Source organism: Macrobrachium rosenbergii, chromosome 55 (genome assembly GCF_040412425.1).
Source record: "Macrobrachium rosenbergii isolate ZJJX-2024 chromosome 55, ASM4041242v1, whole genome shotgun sequence".
Lineage (NCBI taxonomy): Eukaryota > Metazoa > Arthropoda > Malacostraca > Decapoda > Palaemonidae > Macrobrachium > Macrobrachium rosenbergii.
Genome location: NC_089795.1, coordinates 57,708,100 through 57,734,063, shown reverse-complemented (window position 1 = coordinate 57,734,063; position 25,964 = coordinate 57,708,100). Strand labels below are relative to the sequence as shown.

The 25,964-nt window shown below is 34.4% G+C and overlaps 1 protein-coding gene across 1 annotated transcript in view; it reads left to right on the top strand.

The window, feature by feature from the left end:
• The window catches only part of rl (Mitogen-activated protein kinase rl), a 77,079-nt gene extending 56,743 nt beyond the window's left edge, over positions 1-20,336 (top strand). The window contains exons 7-8 of the mRNA XM_067098604.1: positions 1,606-1,794; positions 4,923-20,336. Of these exons, the coding sequence (XP_066954705.1) occupies positions 1,606-1,794; positions 4,923-5,060 (327 nt within the window). The 3' untranslated portion in view covers positions 5,061-20,336. The remainder of the gene's footprint in view (positions 1-1,605; positions 1,795-4,922) is intronic.
• Positions 20,337-25,964: the final 5,628 nt, after the last annotated feature.

The window sequence follows — 25,964 nt, the reverse complement described above, 5'->3', positions numbered from 1 at the left end:
TAATCAAAAATTCTGCATGGGGTGTGCTGAACAATTATCCACGATCAAGAATATTTTACACTTTTGATCAAGGCCAACCGAGTTACTGTGTACTCTAGCTTCATGCACAAAGTGATTTTCAAACCATTCAAGACAAATTTTGCTTGTTATCCACCCTCTTTCTTATTTCCACAGTAATTATGTGAAAAAGTTTTCCCCTTCAAAGGCCCTTGCTTAACACTTTTAGGATAACCATCAACTTGGTTTTGTGTGTTCCTGCAGCATTGCAACAGGCGAGAGCTGTTACCCTATCTTTGGAATCCTTACCTCCAACTGGAGCTGCCTCAATATCTTGAGCAAGGCTTTTGCATGGCATACGACTCCAAAACGGCAGTTTCATCTGCATTGTGTACTTGTTCAGGGTAAATTTTCAGTTGCCACTAATTGTGCAAATTCATCCACAAATTTTTGCTGCAGGTTCCATGTCGCATTAAGTTTTTCACCACGTACACTATGAAACAAAATGCCACATCTACTTTTAAACTTCTGTAACCAACCTTGTGAATGTTTGGTTGTATAGTACTGTTAGGTAAAGAAAACACATTAGTAAACACTAATACCTAGATTGTTACATAAATGTAGGAGATGCATAGAACTGGTGGTTGTGCCATATTCATGGATGATGCAGTTGTTAGGCTATGATAATTATTACTCTTACTGACTAACCTGAACTGTTGAGGCTTAGCTAAACTATACTTAATGAGCATTATTTGCTTTTATTTATTTACCTCAAATGTATAAATAAATAGAAAGGTACACAGCATCTGTTACCATATTTGCTCCTTGGTTTATTTTTATAAAATCATAAACAAGGTTTAAGAAGTCATGAGGTTTTTAAGAGTTTTATTGACCGGACATAAATTTTCAGCCAGAGTAAGGGTTCAGATTACCCATATGTATGTGGAGAAGTCACTTGTTGCCATCTGACTGGCCTTCATTTGAAGAGGGACTGAGGCAGAGGCATCTAGGACATTTTGTTGCTCATGAAAGAGCCAATTATAAAAATAAGTTTACAGATTTTTTTTTTTTTTTTTTTTTTTTTTTTTTTTTTTCTAAAAATTACTCAATATTTTGTTAGAATCCACAACCTTGTGAACTTACTGTTTTATTTAAATTTTTAAAATGTAATCAATTTTTGCAGATGTGATATGTTCGCTAATTTTTTAGGAGTACCCATGCAAGAAACTGAATTTTAGATGATCTGGTTAAAGTATGTTATAGTTTGTCCTTCCATCTCTCAACCTCTTAGAACAATTAATGATCCACTGCTGTGCAACAACATACAAGTTTTTGTTAGCTTTCATTTTTAAAAGCTTGCTTGTAGACAGGTCCCAAAAGTCAAGGGTTTTCTTCTTTAAGTGCACCATTGTACATAAAATAAGTAAGTAGCTAGGATTTAAATTTTCTACAACTTGAAACTTGCATGGTGTTTAAATTGTGAATTCAGCTTTATGGTCTATAAGCCCTATGTATTAACTGAGACTTCAAAGGAAATCAAGTACAGATGATTCGTAAGTCACCTTTAATGAGGAAGAGATACTAAATTTAATTTTTCTCTCTTGACAGGCAAGAAGTTATCTTCAGTCATTACCCTACAAGCCAAAGGTACCATGGACCAAGCTGTACCCTAATGCAGATGCCAAAGCTTTGGACTTACTCGATAGGATGCTGACATTTAACCCACATAAACGCATTACTGTTGAAGAAGCACTTGCCCACCCATATCTAGAGCAGTACTATGACCCTGCAGATGAGGTATGTTAAAGAAGTTTTTCTTGAGCAGTAATCGCAATTCTGTAATGTTAGTTTTGCATGGTTGAAGCCAAAAAGAAATCTCATTACAGTAACTCTAAAGTTGATTCCTATACAGTATATTGGTAGACATAGGAGTACTTTATATAAAGCTTTTATTATAAGATATTTGAAGAAAAGACTTTACCCAAGTCATGCATGTTTTATGACTATGGTGGTTTATTCTAAATACAAAATGCAACGTCTTATACTGAAAGAGTTACATTAACACAAAGGAACTTTTATTTTACATGTTACAAAGGAAAGGAACTCTTAATAACGACTAAAATCTGATTATTTTATTTAACATTGTCAAGTCAGCTTTACTTTGCAGTGATTAAATGCAATTCTGCTTTGACACAGCAACATCGACTTATCAGTCGGAACTTTATTCCTAGTCTCAGTTCATGTGTGGCCAGAAATTGTTGGTCAGGCATGTAGTCATTTGCAACAGACACAACCCATAACCTAGAATGCATCAAATCATTTGCTTTACAATACACAGGTAAACCTGACTTAAACCTCAGCTCTTATTACTCTTAGCAGTGTACTGATACATAAAGTAACATTTTTCCAGATTTTACTGAAACAGCAATTTCAGTTACAATTAAAAAAAAGTCATTATTTTGTTAAATCAAGATAGATTTCACGGGCTTTGCTAATACTGTACGTCAAGAGTTAGCACTTCCAAGGTTTACTTCTTTTTGCTAGTCCTTGACAAGACAGTTATTCTTTACATGAACTTCCATATAGCATTGAGCAGTAACTCTAATAACACACTGAAACAACATTGAGATATTTCAACACTGACAAGAATACCTTTAAATATCAGTAAATTACTTCCGTTCTTACAAGAATATCATTAAGCAACAGTGTATTAAATCACTACTGATAAGAATATTTTTTAAGATAACAATGGATTGACTCAACACTAATAAGAATTTCAATAATATATGTACAGAAATAGCAGTGACTTTTTTACGTCTAGTACAATGCACTTCAGTACTTTCAACTTTTTTTTTTATTTTAAGTAATATGCTACTGCAGTACTGTACCTTTGTTACTTCCATTACATTTCACTTTCCCTTACTGAACCCTGACATTCTTAGATTTCTCTTTTCCTTGCCATGTTCCGTGTCTGTTTAGAACCTGGCTTGTCTTGTGTGTGCTAGTACTCTTCATTGTTTTGCACTTTAACATGGACTTGACAACAACCAGTGATTGCTCAGGGTTGAGTCTGGTTTTTGGTGGAAGGCGTGTGTATTTGTATTCCCTTTTATCCAAAGATGAACAGTGGATCTCTCTCTCAAATGATCTTGGATTATGCAAACTGAATCTTCTTTTGAACTATCCAGTACTTAGGATGAATTCTTGTTGATATTCATTATTTTCATGCTCCTTATGGGTTTGAAACAGACTTCTAGCTTTTGCCGGGATGGTAATAGGGCATAGTGTTTTTCGTTTTTTAATCTGGTCTTCTATTCACACTATTAATAACTATTCCATTTCATGTATTGACCCTTGCCTTTGCTTCTTAATTAGAGTTCATTGAAACACAACCTTTTAACAGCTTCACATATGCGTTCTTGATCCTGAAGAATTGTTGACAGTGTTGAATGTTGAAGTTTTAGGTCATGCTTTTGTGCTTATTCTTTGCCCTCCTTTGTACTTATTCAACTATTGTTCTTGGGATTGATATTACCATGAGATGAATGTGTGCAGAGAGAAAGAGAAATGAAAGTGGGAGATGTTGGCATGTTCATTCATGTTAGGCAGGCCACACACTATCAAACATGTTCGATTGTACAGACTGCAGCTGGTGTACAATGAAATGTCAGTATGCGCCAGAGAACTTTGTCATAAACATTTTAGTTGGATGAATATCAAACAGTTAGTCCTTCAACCTAGCCATACATTCTTAGATAGTTAAATTGAATGGTCATATGCCATGCAGGATATACATGATTGATAGTGTGGCCAGTTTTACACACATCGCTGAGACCGCTACTCATAAGCGCTGCTTGCACTACGATGTTTTGTCTTTTTTACTAACATAAACGTGGATTGTCGGAAGTTGCACCTGTTGTAAGGTGACACCTATCTGTATAAGCATTGTTTTTTATATATATAAAGATAGGTAGTTTACATGAAATTATGAAAATAAAGTACATTCTTTTGAAGGTTTGAGACAACTTTGTTTAAACAAATTTACTAACACCAGCAACAATATTGTTACATAACTATTTGGAGGTTCATCAAAGAACTTATTGCTTTTCTGTAGGTTTGGATAGTGCCGTTGTTAGGCCAAGCTGTTTTTATCCATTCTACTGTTCAGAGCAGTGTAAAGTGAGCTGAAATACACTTGATAAGCATTATTTATACATTTTATTTATATACCATGCATGGATGAATTATTTGTGAAAGTCTACACATAGCATCTTCAACTTTTCCTCTTATAAAACTGAATGGGATTGAAATTGTTTTTATGGATTCCAAAAGTTTTTTGACTTGCATAAATTTTCAGTTGCAAAGAATTCAGTAGTCTAACCCTTACTTGTGTAGAGGTGTCACTATATATGTATGAGTTTGCGTGTCTTTCCTTTATACACATTCAGCCATAAACTTGCTTCTGGTTAAACAAATCATTTATAACTAACTAACTTAAAATTAGATGTGTTAGAAACACACACACACACACACACACACACACACACACACACACACACACACACACACACACACACACTCTCTCTCTCTCTCTCTCTCTCTCTCTCTCTCTCTCTCTCTCTCTCTCTCTCTCTCTCTCTCAATTTTCCATATAACTTTTATCTCTTATGTGGCCAACTGAAAATTGTATAGAAATTTTATTTTTTATATTAATAAGGTGAATTTATAGAAAGTTTTGTTTTATTTGATGTTAATAAGGTGATATTATAGGGAGTTTGATAACATTGTTGCTAGAATATTTTGCATTAGCAGTAATGTACCTGTTTAGAGTATACAATCGTTACTGTATTGAATCCTTAGAAAAATAATATATGATACACATACTCTGTGGTGCTAAATTTAGATTTTTGATCTTCATTTTTCAGCCTGTTGCTGAAGAACCCTTCAAGTTTGAAATGGAACTCGATGACCTTCCAAAGGAGAAACTCAAGGAATTGATATTTGAAGAAACTGTGTTATTCAAGCAAAGGCTTGCTGCTGAGACACCAATGCAGCAGAATTGAGATGTGAAATTATGAGATTATTGAGGAATACAGTAATGCACTATTAACAAAAATAAATAAAAAAAAGAGTTGGTCTCAGGAGGTGTTTCTGGCTGTATTGCATTGTTAAGGGTATATCTAGAAGCATCATGACTTTTGCAAAGAATTCAGGCAATGTTGTTCATGAACTAAAGTGCATCTTCAAAAATTGACTTAATCAAGGTGAAATAATATTGATATACATGTAAATGACACGTATGGCCAAAAGCGTTAAGAATAATGTGATGTCTCAGAAGTAAAATGGATAAAAGTGCCTCCTCACCGTATAGGTCATTCAGGCAATACAAGATAAACTACAAAATGTCTCATTTAGAAAGTGTACCTGTAGGCTCATTGACTTAAGCAGTGGAAAGAGGCTTAATGGCAAATATGATGTGGACTAGAAGTTTGTACTGATTGACATGAGGGCTATGTCTTTAGGAAGGGTGCTTCCATTGTGTATCGCCAGTGTGATGCAGAACAAATGATGTTTTGCCATCTTGGTAACTTGTTTATTTAAAAATGAATTATATATGGAAATAAAAGTGGACTTAGTGACATTATGCAGTCAAAATTGTTACTCTGGGAAGGTGTTATTTTGATACATAGATAATCACAGGCAATTTGGAAGCATGTAGGTTTGTTGTTTTTTGAAATACTGTAATATTGAACCCTAAAAAATCATGGTCTGTGATTTGCATTTCAAATATGATGACAAATCTGGGTTGTGTTAATGAAAGCAGTGGAACTGGCATGGTCGTGTAGGATTGTTTAATGCCTTTTCCTTGGGCTACCTGATTTTCTGTAATGTCATGAGAATAAGAATTTCTCCAGTGTGTGCAGTAAGATACAAAATGGAATGGAAGCAAGCTTTTGGCTAAACTCCCACCTTAAAAGAGTGCCTGCTCTTTAGTATTGGCACTAGAATCTTTTCAGCCATGTGATGCTATATTTAGTAGTAAATAGGTATAGATATATAGATTATGAAAGTTTTATTTATATACTGTGTAGTATATTCCTGGTTTTCCAGTCCCTCTGTATTTTTTACGAAATTATCAAAATTCCATGATTCTCTCTCTCTCTCTCTCTCTCTCTCTCTCTCTCTCTCTCTCTCTCTCCTCTCTCTCTCTCAGTATAAACTCTTAATTATATTATTCTTATTTCTTGTTACATCTATTGACCTTCAAAAAAGAATTTTGGTATTGGTCATTCATATGTATGGTTATCTTTAATAATTTTTTTTGCTTGCTTTCTTCCAAATACAGTAGTTATGTCATGAAATTTGTCATATATTTAAATGCAAACTTGTAATGGGTTTTAGGTGTGAGTGATGTTACTAAATGGCCATGAACTACTGCTTAAAGTGAGGAACTGTGAAAGGGGCAAGGTTTGTGTGCCATAAATTGATAATACATTATAGTATTACGGGCCAGGCTAGGCTTGTGTTTGCATCAACATTTTACAAAGTACTGTATATATAGATTTATATATCTGTATGTGCCTGTGGATATGCATATGAGTGTATATGTGTATGTGTGTACACATACACACAAGATCAAACCCATTCCAGCATCATTTCTTAAGCTGAGGATGGGTGGGGAAGCTATTACAATATAGTGGTATGCATTACCCATATCTCTTGGCTTACCTCATTGTTACAGACTGTTTTTACAATATTTTGATACATTTGATACATATCCATTTACACTGCTACATAGGTTTTTTAAGATCTAAATTTGGCTTTTGGTATCAAGTGAAATTCAAGATTTATGTTACCCCTGGTTCTGGTGGTACATTGATAACAGTTGTAGGTATATCACCTAAAATAATGTTTAAGTCTACTTGAAATTTAATAGTTTTATTTTAAATAATAATGAATTGGGAAATGGTAACTGAGAACAATTTTTTCTAATAGGCTGGCCAATTCACATAACACATTTTCACGCTAGTGATAATTATATGTTATTCAGGTACATTTGCCACATATCCACTTACACTATAACATTCCAGTGTTAAAAGAAGTATATGCACTGATGATCATTGCAGTGCTGCAGTTAAAAGCATGTGTCACGTCACCATCATGCAGTGATTATAGATTCATATCACGTTGAGGCAGATGAAAGCTAGTGCTGAGCATACTATCAATATTTGTAATTTTAGAAATTACCTGCAGCTTGTGTTTTATACCTTGTAGGAGGGTACCAGATAGTGCACAGTGCGTGGCATGCTATGCATTGTATACTGAAGATTCTTATCAGTGTCCTTTCAGCCCTTCCTACATTTTTTTTTTTTTGCTGTTGACTTTTGATTTGTTTCTTAGTCTCATCTTACTTAGCTGTCAGACTTGTTTGACTTGACCTTGCTTCAATTTTTACATTTGGACAAGCCCTGTTTATTGGTCTTATTAAAAAGTAATTCAGTATGATAGTCTTCTGCTTATTACATCAGCTGAATGCTGCCTCAACTAATAGTTTTGGGCTAGCTTTGTGCAAGTTAAGATTTTGACTTACAATACTAAACAATAATGATACAGTGGTAGTGAGTTTAAATTTTACTTGAGGGCAAATAAAAACTAGGATTTTGACATGTATTGGAGGTTGCTGAAATAACTTATACTATCCAGCAGCATAGTTGTATAGTATTTAGGTACATACATCTATCACACTGCTACATATGATCATTGAAGAAGAATTGAAGCCTTGAGAATGAGATCAAGTTCAAGAACCTGTTCTTCTTGGCCTTTGTAAGATCTTCAAGCAATGGTCATGTCAACCTAAGGGTGCATCCACCCCTAAAACATGTTGTAAACACAAGGTGATAACCAATTAAACACATATCACAAATAGGTTTAATAAGTGTCAACAACTGGGTAGTTCTAACCAGTGTTTACAAAATTATCTAGCATTTTTCAAAGGTTCATAACCAATTATGGTCATTAACTTGTCAACTTGGTTGTGATATGTGATAATTTGCCAACAATTGTGTACAAGTTTTCCTGTAGTGTGGGCACACCCTAAGGTTGAGGGATCAGACCTTTATTTGGTAAATGTTACCTTTTATGTGAGACTAGTTAAAATACTTTGTTTTATGGTACTGAATTTTAAGTTGATGGTTTAACATAAGCAGTTTTTAATGTGAAATTTTATGCAAGGCTTCCCCAAATTCCCAACCACTTGTTGTGGGTGGAGCGTATCAGAAAGCAATTACCTAAATTTGATTCACATTGCTTTATCATTTTTGTTGCTATATCTAAGATAGCTTTGGTAGTATTCTTTCTTATGCCATCCTTTGCATGCTGTACTACAAGAATTAATTGCTCATTAACAATCCAGCATTGACCTGAATACGTTTGAATGCTCTTAAATCATGAATAACGGCGACGCTTGCTGGCTGCCTCCTCACCTCCCTTTTCAAGTAACTGGCATGGTTGAACAGGATGAAGATCATATGCAAGACTCCCTGGGTCTGATGTTGGCTTGAGTGCACAAAGATGATATGAACATTCTGTATGTGTATGAAGGTTAGCCCATCAAAAGTTTCATTAACTTATCTAACAACAACAACAATAATAATGATAATGATAATTATGCATGCATTTCTAGATTCAATTTCATGTACAGCCTTGGAAGTGGTGGTTTTAGTGCATTTTCCTGTATTATGGTGGAAATGGGAATTACCTAGATAAAAATATTAATGGCTAAATATATTACATATTAAATGTTAAATTCCAACATATATTTAAATCAGTACATATAAGAGTAGGAGAATTAGTAAAAACCAGGCTTTGAATAGACCTAATTTAATCTGAAAGCTAAACATGCACAAAATGGGTGTGAAGTATTGTCTTCTTCAAAAAAATCTTTGAAGAATTGATGATAGCACCTGATCATTATTATTATTATTATTATTATTATTATTATTATTATTATTATTATTATTATTATTATTATTATTATGATATCAGAAATTTGCATAGAATGATTCATTTGCACAGGAAGACTTTTCTGTGTTCATACAGTGATGTCAAGCTGAGATTTGGTTTATGCAAGCATTCTTGAAGCCGACAAGAGAAAGTTGCATGCATGAATAAAAGTAAAATATAAACTAACGTGAGAAAAGTCCTGAGACGATTGGTATGTTTTTGTGAAAGTACAGAAATCATAAAAATACAAAGTACCAAAGTACTTTATGCCTTTCCTACGTTATATGGAAGCCAACTTATGTGTGTGTTTCACAAATTTAGGATTGTCTGTGGTGGTCATCTTTGAACTGAACTCTGTTAGCAAGTCTGCTTCAAAATTTTGGAGACATATTAGGACAAAATGTTTTATGATAACCTAGATCCAGCCTTGGCTGAATATGACACCTTTCTGGTTTAGAAGGTAGCTAAAGGATTCCAGTACTAGATATAGAAATGGAAACTAGTTTTGGGGTACTAAGGAAATGTTCATAGGTAGATGGATTAAAACTATGGCAGTTAATTAATCACCATTGTGTAACAGTAAAGTTGAAAAGCTAGATATCAAGCCTGTTAACCATAATTTCATGAATAGAACACAGGGAAAAGTAATGTCATCAGTATTAAAAATGAAAAGAAATTGGATTTGTTTGTAGGTAACAGAAGCTTGTCAGCATAATACATGTAATATGCAACATTATCCTTACTAAGAAAAATAAAAATTCAAAACGTAGAAAAGATCGAATTTAATTGCTACAACTAAACATTTCAAAGCCTGATCAAATTTAGGAGCAAATTCCAAACATACCAACTCCAGTTTAAAAAAAATTCAAAATTTGATCCTGTCAAAAATTGTCTCTACCCATTAAACTGTAATGTGTGTTTTAAAGAATCTTTTTTAGATATATAATATAGAATGAAGATTATTAATGTAAAAAAAGACAGAACAGGTGTGACCATCAAGGAAGCAAAGTTGGAACTGAAAGCAAAAGTAACTGAGTTTCCAGTATAACGTTGATTTCTTAACCTGTGTGTGTGTGTGTGTGTGTCTTGGCAGTTTTTCTTATGCTGCATAAGAATGTTTGATATAAAAATTGTGGCAGTAATGTGATTACAGTGAAAGTGTGTGATTGTTAATTCTTTGTTGTCTAAATGACACAAAAACTGATACTTATTTTGCAAAACCAGTTCTAAATATTTTTTTTGTCACATACCATGCCCCACAAACACAAACATGGTCATTGTAAGTGAAGCACTGGTGATAAATACCCAAACCCTCTTCACTATAATCTCTCTTCTACAGAATAATCCATCTACTAACTAAACACACACTATTAATATGTATGAAGTTAACAGCTGCAAATACAAACACATAAGAGAAGTAACAAGTACAGTAAAGGTTTTATTCCATCAAGCTAAATAAGGCGGTAGTTTAGTGGTCCTATCAGTTGTAGCATGAACAGGGTTGGCCATTAAAACAACAAAAGGAATAAAAAAAAAATTTTAACAGATTAATAAGGCCTACTACTATGTACATACTAAGTATTTTACAAAAATATCAGTTTCATGACAACTATATACAGTACGGATTTGCAACTATCATCCCCGCCAAGTAGAGTATATGATTTAAATTTTGTCAGTACAATATGTTTGTTTGTTATAATAACATTTAATTGAAAAGTACTATCAGAATTGACTTTCTTTTTTGCTAGATGATGGCATCAAAGCAGCAGCTCAGTTGCCCCAAACTTTGGCCACAGTACCATTGTGGCACATAACCCCTTGTTCAGGCTGCCCCAACTTTCGAAGCCTGTACAGTATTTATAACAGCATAAAACTTCTTGTGTTATTCCATTGTTCAATATCATTAGAATTTCCCATGATCAGCTTAGGTCTGTATGATATGATTATATATCCAAAAGCATCATATTTTGGCAATTTTTTAGTAAAAGCAAAAACAAAAACCAGTGATTGTCATTAAGTTTTCTTTCTGGTGTATGAAGGTTTAGTGCGGGAATATAGGGAGCTTCTGAAATTTTTTAGGGCAAAATATGAAATTGTCTTAAAATAGGTTTCTTGGGGTAAATTTTATTTAAATGATGTCTATTATTTATAGTATATTATAACCATATCCCAATACTGTAATTTTTCTTTCCTACAACAGATGGCCTCCTTGAAAATTATAATGAACATGCATATACAGTACATTACTTTTTTTACCAGAGCATTCATACATGCTGTCATATACATTATACTTTCCATAAAAATGTACAGTATACCTTATATGCATAAGATTTTCTTGTAACCTACATGCATGTACATGTATTTTTAATATCTATATACAGTATATGTCTTATTGATTTGTTTATACATTGTACATTTGACAGTGTATAAACAATGAAACATTTTGCAGACGCACAGGTTCGTGTGTTTTAATTTCTTTTAAGAAAGCTATCATTCCAGAATGTATATGAGTGCATTGGAAGAAAATGAAATATGAAAAAAATTTTGTGCGACAGTTGCATAATGGGCATATGGACTGGATGTGCTTACTAAAAGCCTGCCCATTGGGGATCAAGTGTCAGATGCTTTTAAGATTTTTTTTTTTACTTTTCTTTGACTTCTCTGTTATACTGTTTTCTTTTATATATACTGTATTTTAAATTTTGCTGACTTAGCTTCTTTAACAGTGTAAAATTCTTTATGATGTCAATATATGAAGGTAATTTAATCCTTTGTCAAGCAATATGTTGAACTTATTGTATGAAGTGAAAAGTCTGCGTGTATTTTGATATTTTTTTCTTGTCTATTACAGCTGACTTAAAAGGAAATTTTTGTCATCTGCTAAGTCTAATTACTAAGCAGAATTAAAAACGGGGAATTACCTGAAGTGTCAGCTTGAAGCTGTGTTATTCTGTAATTGAATGCCTTATATTAGATGACTATAGGGTCCCAGGTTTTTACATCTGTATAAAGTTCCAGGGGAAATGATAATAAATGATATGCAGAGGTCCAAGGGTTCAGCCCACAAAGCTGTGCATTCAAATTAATTTCATTCATGCTTTGTGCATTTATAGGTTTAACATTTGATTTTATTTTATATGTCCCAAATTTATTCTTATACATTAATGGTCCTTCAGAGTGTGTGTATTCATGTTCAGTGTTTTATCCAAAATTCCCTCTTTGGACTTCCAGTTAGTGATATTTTTTATTGAATCATGAAAGTTGCAGAATAAGTCAGTGAAATTGTCATTATAACAACTTTGCTATATCAGAAAGTATTTTTGATGTATAACTAAGGTGTCGATATCATCTCTTTGTGTACGATTTAACACGTTTCACATTTGCCTATGAGCATAAGGAAAGAATTTTGCCTATGTATTCAAAACAGCAGAGTACAGTAACATCTAAGGATATTAATTTCACCATATATTCTGGTAATTAGCCATTAAATGGTTGTGGTCATTGTATCTATGTGTGGGCATAATGTTGTGTGTCATGTTCCTTGTAGCATCTCATTCCCATTTACATTGAGGTGATCCAAAACTCTGTGGCTGTGAGTTTGCTTGAGCTCAGAGTGCTATAGCAAGGATTGATTTGTTAGTTCTACTGAGATTTCTTGTTACTGATTTAAAATTGAAAGTTTGTTCACACCTTTTTGAGAGTTTGAAATATGAGTAGAACATTTTTAGTAACTCTCAATACTTTGACTGGGATATGTAAAGCTCCCAGAAGTACAAATCTTGTAATTGTTAGGAAGTATATTATTTTGATTTTAATTGGGTATGTTTTGCAGTAGTTTTTAATACTGAATATTTTTTGCAGTACTTATTTACTGTATTGCTGCAACTATCACGCTACTACCACCAAAGTGGTCCCATGGTAACATGAGGGTTGTATTCTGAAATGATTTGCAGTTGATCCCTTCCATCATAATGAGGCAGGGTGTGTTGCAGTATGTTGTAATAAAATTAGTCAGGTCTCCTATTACATCAACACTTGTTTTCATAGCTGACTTGTCAGCAGTATTACCTGCATCTTATTATTTTTCATTTTAAAAATTTATAATGTACAGCAACTAGGAATAACCATGATTACAGCTCTTTAGTGTTACTCTTCAAAAAAAGTTTTTAGAACAACAAATATAAGTACAGTGCTCATCTCATAATTTATATGAAATGGGTTGAAGTGTTGAAATATGCTTGGTCAACTGTAATGAGATCAGACAAAGCCTTTCCCACTGTTGGTTTGTGGTTCCATTAAAAACCATTATTATGAGTAAGTGGCAGATATTGAGAGACCATCAGACCCCTTTTTCACATTGATTTATTCATTCAATAGATATAATATGAACATACATGACCAATCCTGTGTTTAGTGATTTTCCAGATTTCAGTCAACAGCAGATGACAAACTATGCATAAAGATATGAACTTGTACACCCTCCAGATATTTATCCAAAAACTATGCATATACCCCCAGAAAATCGTAAACAGCTTGCAGTAGAATAAGATATAAAGGTCCACTATGCAATATATTACACTGATGGGTCCAAATCTTTGTAAAGCATGGGATTTGGAGCTGTATCATCCAACAAAATATACCAACTTTTCTTGCCTAACAATGTTTCTGTTTTCACAGCAGAATTATGTGTAATAGGATTAGCTATTAAAACAATTGGAATTTGTAATTTTTACTGATTAGAAGTGCTGTAGAAACTCATCAAAATTATAATCCAAAACCTGGCACAGCAAATTAAAAGATTTGCTTTGCAAATTATACAAAGATGGCGAAAATTTAGAAATATGTTGGATTCCTGCTCATGTAGGCATTAAAGGAAATGAAGCTGATAAAGCTGCAATTACTATGTCAGGATCGCACATGGCTATTCCCGTTAGTGATTTGTAACATCTCTGAAACACATTATAAACAGTAAATAACAGAACATACAGAGTAGTGTTGGACATGATAGTAACTAAACCAAACCTGCTCTAATGGAATGTGGCCTAATTAGAATTGGCCACTCATGTGTGAAGCATGGATATTTGATGAATAGCAACCTAATCCAATCAATGTGTACAGATTGTAGAAAAACACTCGCAGTTAAACATTTTTGTGTGAATGTCCAAAATGTAATTGACAACGAATGTAAAGTTTCAGAAACATCAGCTTAAAGAAGTTAGCCAAAATTCCCATAATTGTCATTGAACTCTATATTATAAGATTTTTAGAGGGGTGTAGTTTACAGTAAATAAAATATAAATCTTATTGTTAATAAAGACAAATCTTTCAGGCCAGCCCTATAAAAGCTGAAATAATTTCGTTCAGTGGTCTGGGTAAACTACTTAACAACAATAAACTACTTAATAACAGTAATAATCATAATAAACCCCTTGACAAAGCAAGTTTTCAGTGCTTTAGAATTATAAGCTGTAATTGTCTTGTTTATTAAAAGTAACATCAAAGAAAATATCCTGTACAATACATTACAATTCACACCAAAGGAGTGTTAGTTTATCACAGTCGTTGGTCGCTTGGAGCTGTGTGATAATACTGTAATTTCTTCCTGTTTACATGTTCAAGAACAGAAACTGATGTGAATATGGCTTTTTCTATTAATTGCCTATTGTTACACTGGGATGTGAAAGCTTTCATGTGAGTGTTCTTTCCGGAAAGCACACTAGCTTCTTTCAAGCATCATCTGACTTTGTTAGCCAGTGAAATGGTCACAATCAGCTTCTGAGAGGAAAACTGTTAAAATGTGAGAAAATTTTGGATATAGTAGCCCAATGCCTTCTTGTAAACAGTGTATTTCAGAAAAGCATTGATTAAACAAACATGATGTGTGCACATATTTAGAATATTTTCCTTTCAATTTTTCTTTTGCTCACTATTGGAACATAAGGGTAGGTTGTCATTTATTGTTACTGGAAATATGATTTTCATTATATTGAATATAGGATTAAGCTAGTAATTAAAAAATGGATGGTCATAGGTATCTTTTGATTTGTTAAATGTAAACAAATCCTCTAGTCGTTGCTCCCCCCTTGTGTAAAGTATGAATCTGTATAAATGTTTACTCTTTATAAAAAATTGAGTAAACTGCTCATATAAAAAATTGTGAGTATACCGCTCAACATCATATGCCACACGCAGTATAGCACAGAAGGTGTAAAAGTTCACACACTTCAATTAATGCTGACATCTCCCAATCTCAGTATGGCGTAAGATGTGCTACAGATCATTTATGAAACAAGACAGTTTTTCTTACCTGAAAGGGCTTCTCTTTTCACAGCAGAACTGTCAGTAGTATGGTTAGCAGTTGAGATTATAACAAGCATGCAACTACAAAAATTTGTAATTTTCTGTGATTAGACGTCTATAAGACTTTCAAGGTGATTGTCCTAAAAAATTTTGAGTGCAACAGAAGTTTTCATTCAATAAACTGTATGTGTGTGTTATAAATATTGGAATATGTTGGATACCTACTCATGCAAGCAGTAAGTGCAGTGATGCTGATGAAACAGCCAAAGCTGCAACTACAATACAAGTTTGAATATAACTTCTGGGTAATGGTATGCTATACCTAAAACCGAACATTAACATATGTCAGAAAAATGTACGAGTTAATCTGCTGATAAAAAAAAATTCAGAGATTTAACCAACTGGGGACTGTGGTGTTTTTATTTCAAAAGTACCACATTGAGATCATTTTTCCTGCCATGAATTGATTCACTTGCGTGACCTATGATTGTCTGCCAAATAATCTATGTGGTCGAATCTTAGAATGCAGAAAAATAGATCCTTTGCATCAACCCTGTAAGAGCTAAATAAATGAGCTCAGTGGTCTGGTCAAACTACTGTACTTTGAAAAATATCCAGTTTTCAGTCAGTACCATATCTCAAGCCATGGAAATAATCCATTAAAAGGATTTGGCAAGGCTTTAACACTTTTGGTGTATCCAGCTAATAATTTCTCAAGCATTGTAATTTTTAATTATTAGACCACCCACTCCTTTTGAAGTTGAGAATGATTTCTCAGTGGTATGGTTAAACTTTAATATAATAGTATAATAATTATAAAATGGTTATGGTTGAAGAACCCTAAAAGAGTTCAGAGGTCTGGTTAAACAAATCATTTATAACTAACTGTAAGACCATAATATGGTGTCACAAGTGTATAATACGAGAGAGTTGACTTTCAAGTCCTGACCTTAAGGATGCTACATAACACATGTAAAGCTCAAGGTAAGCCAGATTTAAGAACGGCTGGCCCAGGCTGGACAACAGATAATGTAACATGGAGCTTATTACCCTTAAACTATTGCTGTAACACTAAATATATGGATACACTTTGCATTTCATCATAGATTGTTTAATGTTTTATTCTGTTTGTTGAGTACTGTATTACCTTTCATAGAAATAGTAATTAAATCTATGTTTGTAAGTGGTGATGAAAAGATGGTGAAGGAAGAAAGTTTGTTTAAGGGAGCCAGACACTGATAAGACTGAAGAAAATTTTAGGAAAAATTGTTAAATATTTATGAAATTTTGTATGACGTTCCACTGTGTATGGGGGATTTAATCAAAATTCTTCGTAGCTATGGGGATTTTCTTCCACCAGCAGAGCATATGATGTTTGTGGTGTTTGGTCTGTACATTTCATTGAAAATTACCATCAGAATTGACTAGTAGCACATTTTTTCCAATGTTGCCAGATGACAACACCAAAGATGCAGCTTGGTTGGCCTGAAACCATGGTCAATGTAACAATGCAAAGCATCAGCCTCACCCAGGCAACTCTAACTTAAAAAACATTTATTTCAAATTGACTCAATTATAAAATTTTCAAAAACTGATCAAATCTAAACTTCAATGCAGTAAGAGCTAAATGAATGAGCTCAGTGGTCTGGTTAAACTACTTTGTAAAATTAAAGGCTGCTACCCCATAATTTTCGACAGATTCCATTAAAACTTCACATAGTCTTAGATCTGTAATTAATCTAATAAAATTCTATCTTAGAAGTCACCTTCAATATTTTTTACAGATTGCTTATTTTTTATGGATATCAGTTTTTAAAATTTATTGTAGTTTTAGATTTTCTTGAAACTGAAGTGTAGAAAAATTATAATTTGTTAATTTTCAATATGTGGGTTAGTACTGATTTTTAGTGGTAGGATTAACAGCAGTTTATAAAAATGTTATTTTCTCAGCATGATGGTGTATGGTGTAAGAGAAACGGTAGTTATTTGTATGGTTACAGTTCTGTAGCAAGTGAATTGCAATTTTCCTTTAATATTAATTAGTCACCCAAGTACTGTACTGCATTTTACTCAGGTTGAAGGAGGAAAATGTTTGAATTCAATTAACTGCCAGTGAATTGCATATTGCTTTTTTGCAATTGCAACCACAAAATATTGCTTTGAAATTTGCATTTCCTAACTTATATTTTCCATTCCTTCCTCACTTGAGCCACTTTCAGTGTAATGTAAAAATTTCACAGCAGGGAATAATTTTTTTTTAATATTTTTTATACCAAATTCTAGGTGTTTTTTTTATTGTGCTGTTTTGTGTTTAACCCACATTTAAATATGCCGTCTAATTTTAAGAGTGACCAATTTGCCATTTTTGAAAATAAGAAAGTGAAATTGTTGAGGCCTGCTAAAATTATAGTTTTTTATACAGCCTAATAGGAATAACTTAAGTGTTTCTTCCTTCCATTTTTCATTCACTTTCTTACTCTTTTTACCAGAGGAGCATTACAACATTTCTATAATTACAAGATGAAATATAAAATATCATACAAATTGTATCTCCTTAAATGGGAATTAAATGTCTTTAATAGACTTACTGCCAATTTTAGATGGTTTAATAAGGATTTGAAGGTTTAAAAGCTGAACCAAATTCACTCTAGAAGTAAAGCCTTAAGATTTGGATCACCTCAATTTTGTTTACAATATTTACAGTCCGTTACTGTTTGAAGCAGCACATTTCTTCTTATCTTGGCCAGAATAAGGATTTTTTGATATGGAAATTTGAATGTCCCCTAATGTTCTTCTGAAATTTAAATTGGTGTAAGGCATTGAAGGGACTCCATTACTGTGCTACAGACGTGAGAAGGAAAAAGTAGCAACAAGTCTTGGAGATAATTAATATTGACTACAAAAAGCTCATGAGATCTATGTTAATTTATTTTTTGTTTATGTCTTTTTTCTAATAAGAAAGCAAACGATTGTCAACCAAAATCTGCAGTCTTTTAATTTTGGAAATTGCAAGTAGAGGAATATGGGTATTTGGCAATAGCCAGTTAAATGGTATAGGAAGTGTTTTCTGCCAAGAGAATGAAGAAAGAAGATTGCCAGGTTTTGCTTGAATAAATTTTAGGATCTGGCATTTCTAAGTTAAAAATATGTAGTACATGAAAAATTTAAATCTCACTTTTTATATTCATGTTTAACTAACGTGCCATTACTGCTTGTTATTACTTGTATAAAGGTTACCGGTTATTATCTACAGGAATGTGTTGAAATTATGTTAAACTTTTTTCGTACTGTTTGCTCATTTCCAAAGCATGAGAGATGTATATTTCAAATACAATACTTTAATACATTTATTTATCCCAAAACAAATTTAACCGTAAATTAATATTAAATTAAATTATGGTAATAAATTTCATTTCATGATGCGAATAAACAAAGCTCACAAAAGCTGAATGGTTATATGACGTAGAGTGACCATGAAAGCAGTAGATCATATAAAATCAGATGTTTCAGATAGAAATTTTGTAAGCTAAATTTGATAAACTGCAGAATCAAAAAAGATATCTTAGTAAAGATATTCTAGTGTAATTAGGCCAGGATGTTATGCATGTACTGGTGTAAGGATCTTCAAGGTCCAAGAGAATTAGCCATGTTGTTATGTTACAGCCCCTGTCTTTATTAACTGTGCAATAGTGCTTAAGTGGTGTTGCAAGTGACCGTTGCCCTTCTCAGAAATGTTTTAAAGTTCATACTTTGTAATGTTGTTATGCAATGCATTCTGAAAAAGACAATCTTAGACAAGGGTCATGGTTATTTTCAATAGCACAGGTCTTGCTGTCGTCAGCTCGTATTCACATGTAGGGGAAGTGTGTAGGCGTCTCCAAAACAATAAATTTACTTTGTGTAGAGCAGATGATTCACTCTCAAGCTCTGTTACAAATACCATTGTAGGTCATATTGTTGACTGACGACAATAATGATAGAAGACGTGGAGCTCCTTACTTTGGAAGTTTTCATTTGTAAATTGTGTACCTCATCTATGGACAACTTGTCGATGTGAAAATGAATGTGGTATTCTCTCCCCCATCATATTTTCTATTCTTATGCTAACTTGAGATGTTAGGTCAGACTTGCTTTGTTTAGATTTGACCATATAAACCTGTGAGTATCTGTGATTTTCGAGAGTTGGCAAATGTGTTTGTACAGTCTAAAATGTCTTTGTGCAAAATGTACTATATTGTACATGTGTATCTTGTTTAGGAGAAAATATTTCTTATTACTAAAGATATTCTATATTTCTCACCTTGAGTATTTAATCATTTTGAAGCCCACATGAGAAAATTAATATTCAAACTGGCATAATTTTTTTTCTTTCTACAGTAAGCTCTGTCATGAGCATATGTTTAAGTACAACTTAAGCACAAAGTAGACCTCTGGTATAGAGGTTGTAGATGAATTTAATTTCTTTGCCAGTAGCCTTGAATTTGCTATTGGTGATAAGTTTGCTTTCTTTTTTAAATTTTCAGGGGTTTCCTGATCGACCTATTAGCTAATAGGTCTTTTTCAATCAAATTTCAGGCATCTCAGTGTGGGCATATGTTGTATGTATCTGGTAAGGCACTTTACAGATCACATGAGTTACTGTCACATCTGGAATGATGAGACCAATAAATTCCATATCCCATTTCTTTAGATGAAATTTTTTTGTTATACAACAAAGCCAGGTTTTCCTTGAAAGCACATCCTTAAAAGGAATGATACATTACAGTGGAGTTGTGATACTGGCTTATAATATTTATAAGAAAGTATTGCCACTGATTTGGAAGACACCTTTTGAAACAAGTACAGAGTAATCCTTCCAGCTGTTCTGTATGTTAATTGGAAGGTTTTTTTTTTATTTCTTTGAGAAGAGTATGAGCTGGTAAATAGATCACCTCTGTTTATTTGTCAATGATTTTCCTCCTAACTTCTAATTAATAAGGCTTTATCCCTGAATTTTTGTGTGAATTCTAAAGTTTTCCCAATGAAGTTTTACATTATTCTGTGTATGCAATACCCTCTTGACTATTTATAATACAATTCATACAAAACAGGTAAGTTTAGGTAATATGAGATTTAACAAATGTACTTGTGGGATGCTCTCACTCCAGTGTGATATTCTCTAGCAAAATAGTTTTGTGAAAATATGTAAGGAAATTTTTCAATTATTCAGAATGTTTACAGGAATAGGAAACATTTTGACGGAAGCATTGCCATAAAAATATAAGCTCAGAAGTACAACTGTACCCCATAAGACTAAATTTTGGAGCAGAATATTAAGTCATGTGACTAAACATAAATTGGCCATACTTAACAGCACATAATAGATTTGAGCTCCTGGTTGCCAATACAATGTAGAGCTAGCATTCTTACTGTATTAGTTTTAATTTTATGATTTGTGGTATAATTTTACAATATTTTTATGTATAGGATGCTAAAATTGACTGGAGGCTGTAGGTTGTAAATTGAATATATAGTTAACCGGCGATTCTCTTTTCTAAGACATTCCATACAACACACATGGGTTTATCTGGTGTTCTGATAAAATGCTGACCCAGAAAACATTCCTTTAATCTTTGGTGTTAAAAAATGTTTCCATCCTGTCATAATTATTCAATCAAAAGTTCTCCTAATGTCCACAACCCGATATTCCAAAGAATGTCAGGGATGATTTCCTCAGCATTTTCCTTTACAGGTAAAGTGATACCTGTGAAGATTCATAAGTCACCATTTGTACGAAACTTTTGTGAAATCAAGGAGTTATTACCTTAAATTTGAAATAAAATGTATGCAAGGAACACTGTATTATGTTGTCATGTGATTGTAGCGACCCCAGTTTTTTCATGCATGGAAAGTGGAAAACATCCATTATACTTTACTTCCTTAAATCTATAGCCTTAATTCAGTACAGTAACTTGGAAAATGCATGTATGGTGTACACAGATATTATATACCCTTTACTCTGAAGTTTTGTCAATTACACTTGTGACTTTTCCATGCAGTACGTACTCTCAAGTCCTATGCTGCAAATATCTCTTAAACTTTGTTACACTTTATCTTGAGAATAACTTACACTTAAGGGCATTCCTGGTTGGGTTAGATGCACTAACCAGCTATAATTTCTTTTCATTGTAAGTTACTCCCAAAGTAATTTCAGCATTAAGTGATGATTGCGGATATATACAGTACGGTACTCTAAATTTTTTCCCCATACAGTATGTGATTTCTGTCCCTTTTGGGGTGGTGCTGGAAGGGCATACTCTATGCTGGGCAAAGTGGGTGAAAGTACGTTCCGACCAGAGCTTATGAGGTCAGGGCCATTGGTACATCCCTCGCATTTAGAGAGAATCTGTCGGTTCATCAGATACTGAAAGTGGGAGTGTGGTCACAACAGACCACGTACACCTCCTACCTACAGGACATTGCCCATAGGTCCTCAGACACCACTTCCTTGGGTCCTGTGGTGGCTGCTCAACAAGTTGTGTAGCTTATCCAGCTCCTCTAGGGGGGACAGGTAGCATCTTGTCTAAGATGTATGGTTGCAAACGAGAGAGAGAGTGTACGTTTGTGTGACTGGCCGCCTCCCTGTCTCTTTTATATCCCTCCTCTCCCTGCAGGCAGAGAATTGGTTGGCAAGCCGTCATGTGCTGGAACAGACTTGATGCAGGCGAGTTAAATTTCCGAGCACCCTCTCTATTGTCTAATGTACTTAGGTTGATTGGAGTAAATCCTACCCTCTCTCTAGCAAGGAGAGAGAGGGGCTGACAATAAACAAACCTGTTGGTTATCTTTAGCTTTATTATCTCTGACCATTCTCAAATCAATGATGCTTCTGAAATACCCATTAATTTGAAATGCTCAGACGTCTGGTGGTTGAACACATACGTTCAACAGATGAGAGGCATGGGACCCCTTCCTTTGCTCTGCACGACCAGGAAGAGGGGCCCAGGTGAGACAGATCACCAGTTGCTTCAGAAACGTACTCAGAATCCTCCCACCAAAAATAACTCTTCCATATGTAAAGACCGAAGGTTTGTATTTGTGTAAGAACAAATGACAAATTTTAAAGTAATTTGTATTTTGCCTAACATACAAACCTGATGTCTATACATGTACTGCCCACCTCAAGCCACCCCTCATTCTGATACCTGTGCCAGAAAGCATATGTAAAGACCTCAGATTTGTATGTTAGAAAAAATACAAATTACTTCAAAGTTTATCTATTATCATCATAATATGTATAAAAAAAAAGCAATCAACCCAACATTTTTAATTGTTTAACCGATGTAAGCATAACTCGGTTCTCTCTCTCTCTCTCTCTCATGAAATATGAGTTACTGTATCATTTACAAAAATATGAAACAAACTCGGGAAGTTCACGAAGCCATCGAATGAGTGCATGCATGCATATGTATGTTACAAATTTTTTTTATTTACTCTGACATAGGCTCCATGATGACACGCTATTGGCTGGAAGGGTTGGAAGTAGCCAGTCACACAGCAGGGCACCAGCTTTCCTGGTTGCTGGTTGGCTTGTAGCACAACACATTACTGGCTGGAAGGGTTGGAAGTAGCCAATCACACAGCAGGGTACCAGCTTTGCTAGTTGCTGACTGGCTTTTGATGGAGTTTCCCTCTTTTCAGTTTTCTGTAAAAGAAAACTGTAGAGATGGCTTTGTCTCTCCATCTGCACTTTTTCTGTCTGCCCTCAGATCTTAAGGCTAGAGGGCTGCAAATTGGTATGTTGATAATCCACCATTCAGTCATTAAACATACCAAACTGCAGCCCTTTAGTCAAGTCCAGTTCTGGAGGCATTGCTGACACACCTTCACTTGACTGCATCTGGGGAGCAACTAAGCGCTGCCTGGTCATAGATGAGAGTTTCATACTGCAGCACATCGAGGGGCTCGTGATGATGTCAACCAAAGACAGTTGCAACAAGATCGTGACACTGAGGCTTGTCTAGATCCTCAAAGGTGCTTTTTAAATTTTGATTTGGTAGCTTTTTTTTAATTTAGATTTGATCAGCCTGGGAATACAGGCCACCGCTGGACCATGGCCAAAAGTTTCATGGGCCACAGCTGAAAGTTTCAAACAGCATTATATGCTGGACAGAAAACTTGATTGCTCTGAAGAAACTTCGGTGCCTTTTTCATTTGTTTATGATTGGTTTTAGTTTAATGTTTCCTGGTACTACATATTCATACAACTTAGGTTTGTGAATTAATCCTTATTTACCTTTGTGTATGCGATGTCAATAGGGTATTAAATATTTTTAATGCTCTACTCTTCCCGGGGAATTTTGACATGGGGATGTCTGTCGAGTGTGGCTCTGTGGTTGTGATTCCTTCACTCACCCTTGGTTATACCGACGTCTTCCATATGGAAGTCAGATCGATCTGGGGGTAGTAACTCAGCATTCCTGAAAGCATTTTTCTGGTATGTTAGCAATATTTATACCCTAGAAATTCGTGTTAGTATGGAATTTCACCAGGTGACATGGGGCCGAGCTCAGAAATAGATTCTTCCTTTGTCAAAATCCCTTTTTTGTTCTCTCTCTCTCTCTTAGGGGTAACTTGACTAGTTTTCACATGTAGCTGCAAGCCATATATTTTTAAGGGTAATGTTGTAAGATGACTTTGAAATATTATAGTATTTTAGGATGATAGTCTAAGGTGTACTCTTTGGTGTTTGAATTATTAAAATGGGCAGTGAACTATTAACATAGGCAGTTATAAGCATTTTATTTTAAGGTATACAGGGTACAGTATTTGGTATTTGAACTATTAAAATAGGCAGTTAAAAGCATTTTTAGATGGGGGTAATAATTTGATGCGGATTTTCAGTATTCGCAAGTGGTTGTGGTCCCTAACCCCCACAAATACCGGGGATTGAGTGTATATCAAAGTCAAAGTTAAACAAATAAGTAAGTCCTCAATTTACGGTGGGGGATCTGTTCCAGCACCACGCGGGAAGTTGATTTCTGCTGTAAGTCAGTGTTTCGCCGTTATCGGTGCTTTAACAGTGCTTATGGTAGTGTAACTTGATGTTGCATCAAGTTACAGCTCTGTTAACTTAATGCCTACTCTTGACGTTAGCACCGATTATAGTGCTGTAAAATGCCACTGACAGCGCTGAAAAAGCAGCGTAAGATCGAATCCACTGTAAGTCGGTGTCGCCATAAGTTGGTAACGCATTGTAATCTCTTCCCAGAATTGCCAGCCTAACTCCATACTCTTGTTTCTTACCTGACCCCCTACCCCCTTTTTGTTACTTCTGGACTATCTCTTATTATTATTCCTAGTGCAGTATCTCTTAAAACTGTTTGCTACAGTTTAGGAACTTTTTACGTTTTAGTATATGTATTTTCAAATGCTTTACAATTATATGTAATACTTTGTGGTTGAATTAGAAATGTTCCTTTTTTATTATCATGGCAATTTACCACAGCTTTTTGCTTTTCTGCTTTTATTGTAGAACCCCTGATGATGCAATGCGGCTCCCCTTGAAAACTGGGACGAGAGAGGAAAAGACATTTGGAAAAACAATGCACAAACAGAACCACCATTCGCCTTGCTAAGTTTACTCAAGATAAAGGGACAGGAATATGTAGAAGGTAGGAAAACAACAATTGCACTTGGGCGTAAATTACGCTAACACAAGACAGGAGAATCAGATTAAAAAAAAAAAAAATCCTTAAACCTAATAACTTTTAACAAATACAATTACAGTGCCAATAAACATATTTTAACCCTAGACAGTTCCATAACAGGAGATATATACATATATACAAAAATATAAGGCTGCCGATAAGTCGTCCCTTTACAAAATAAACTTGAGTACAGTATTATAGTGGAGCATCATCCTGTAATCCAGTAATACACTCTGTGAGGTGTAAACTGAACATCCATAAGAAAAAAGGTAAGAATAGTTCAAAAACACATCAAGTAGATCTTACTCTTCTTCAGCGCTAGGAGGCTCTGTAATGGTCCCTGGATGTTAGCTGGCTGAAGGCAAGGGGAGATGAAAGGAAGGTGTAGCAACACTGCACAGGACACTCGGCAGGAGCCAGGAGTAACACTGTATCTGGTATAAGGGCTGCCACCATCAACCAGAGTCAATTAAAGCAAGCACCAACACTGCACACAGCTCACAGGGTGGCAAAGGAGTTGGCACCACCAGCAGGTATCTCCAAACGAGAAGGGCCCAAGTGTGTCAGAAATGTTAAGCTGCAGAATCTGCCTTCAGGAGCAAAAAGGTGCTAGAACATCCTCTAAAGCAGAACAGCTGACACACTTAACTGGAAGCAACCCCCATAAACTCCACAACACTTGCGGGAGGAGTTGGCAGTGGGCAACAAACGACCAGACCATCACCAACAGGCATGAAAACAGAAACATTCTTACATAGGTGATTTATCTATTAATGCAGAACAAACATCGAGAGGAGGTAAAAAGACCCAACTCCAGCCTTCAAGAGTCAAATGACAAATAAAAACAACAACAAAACTAATGAAAATGTACTTTACGTTAAATAAACGGGTCTGCAAGAAATTAATTTACGCTACTTTCCTACAATATACAAATACATATATACATATAAATATATTTACAGTATATACATATAT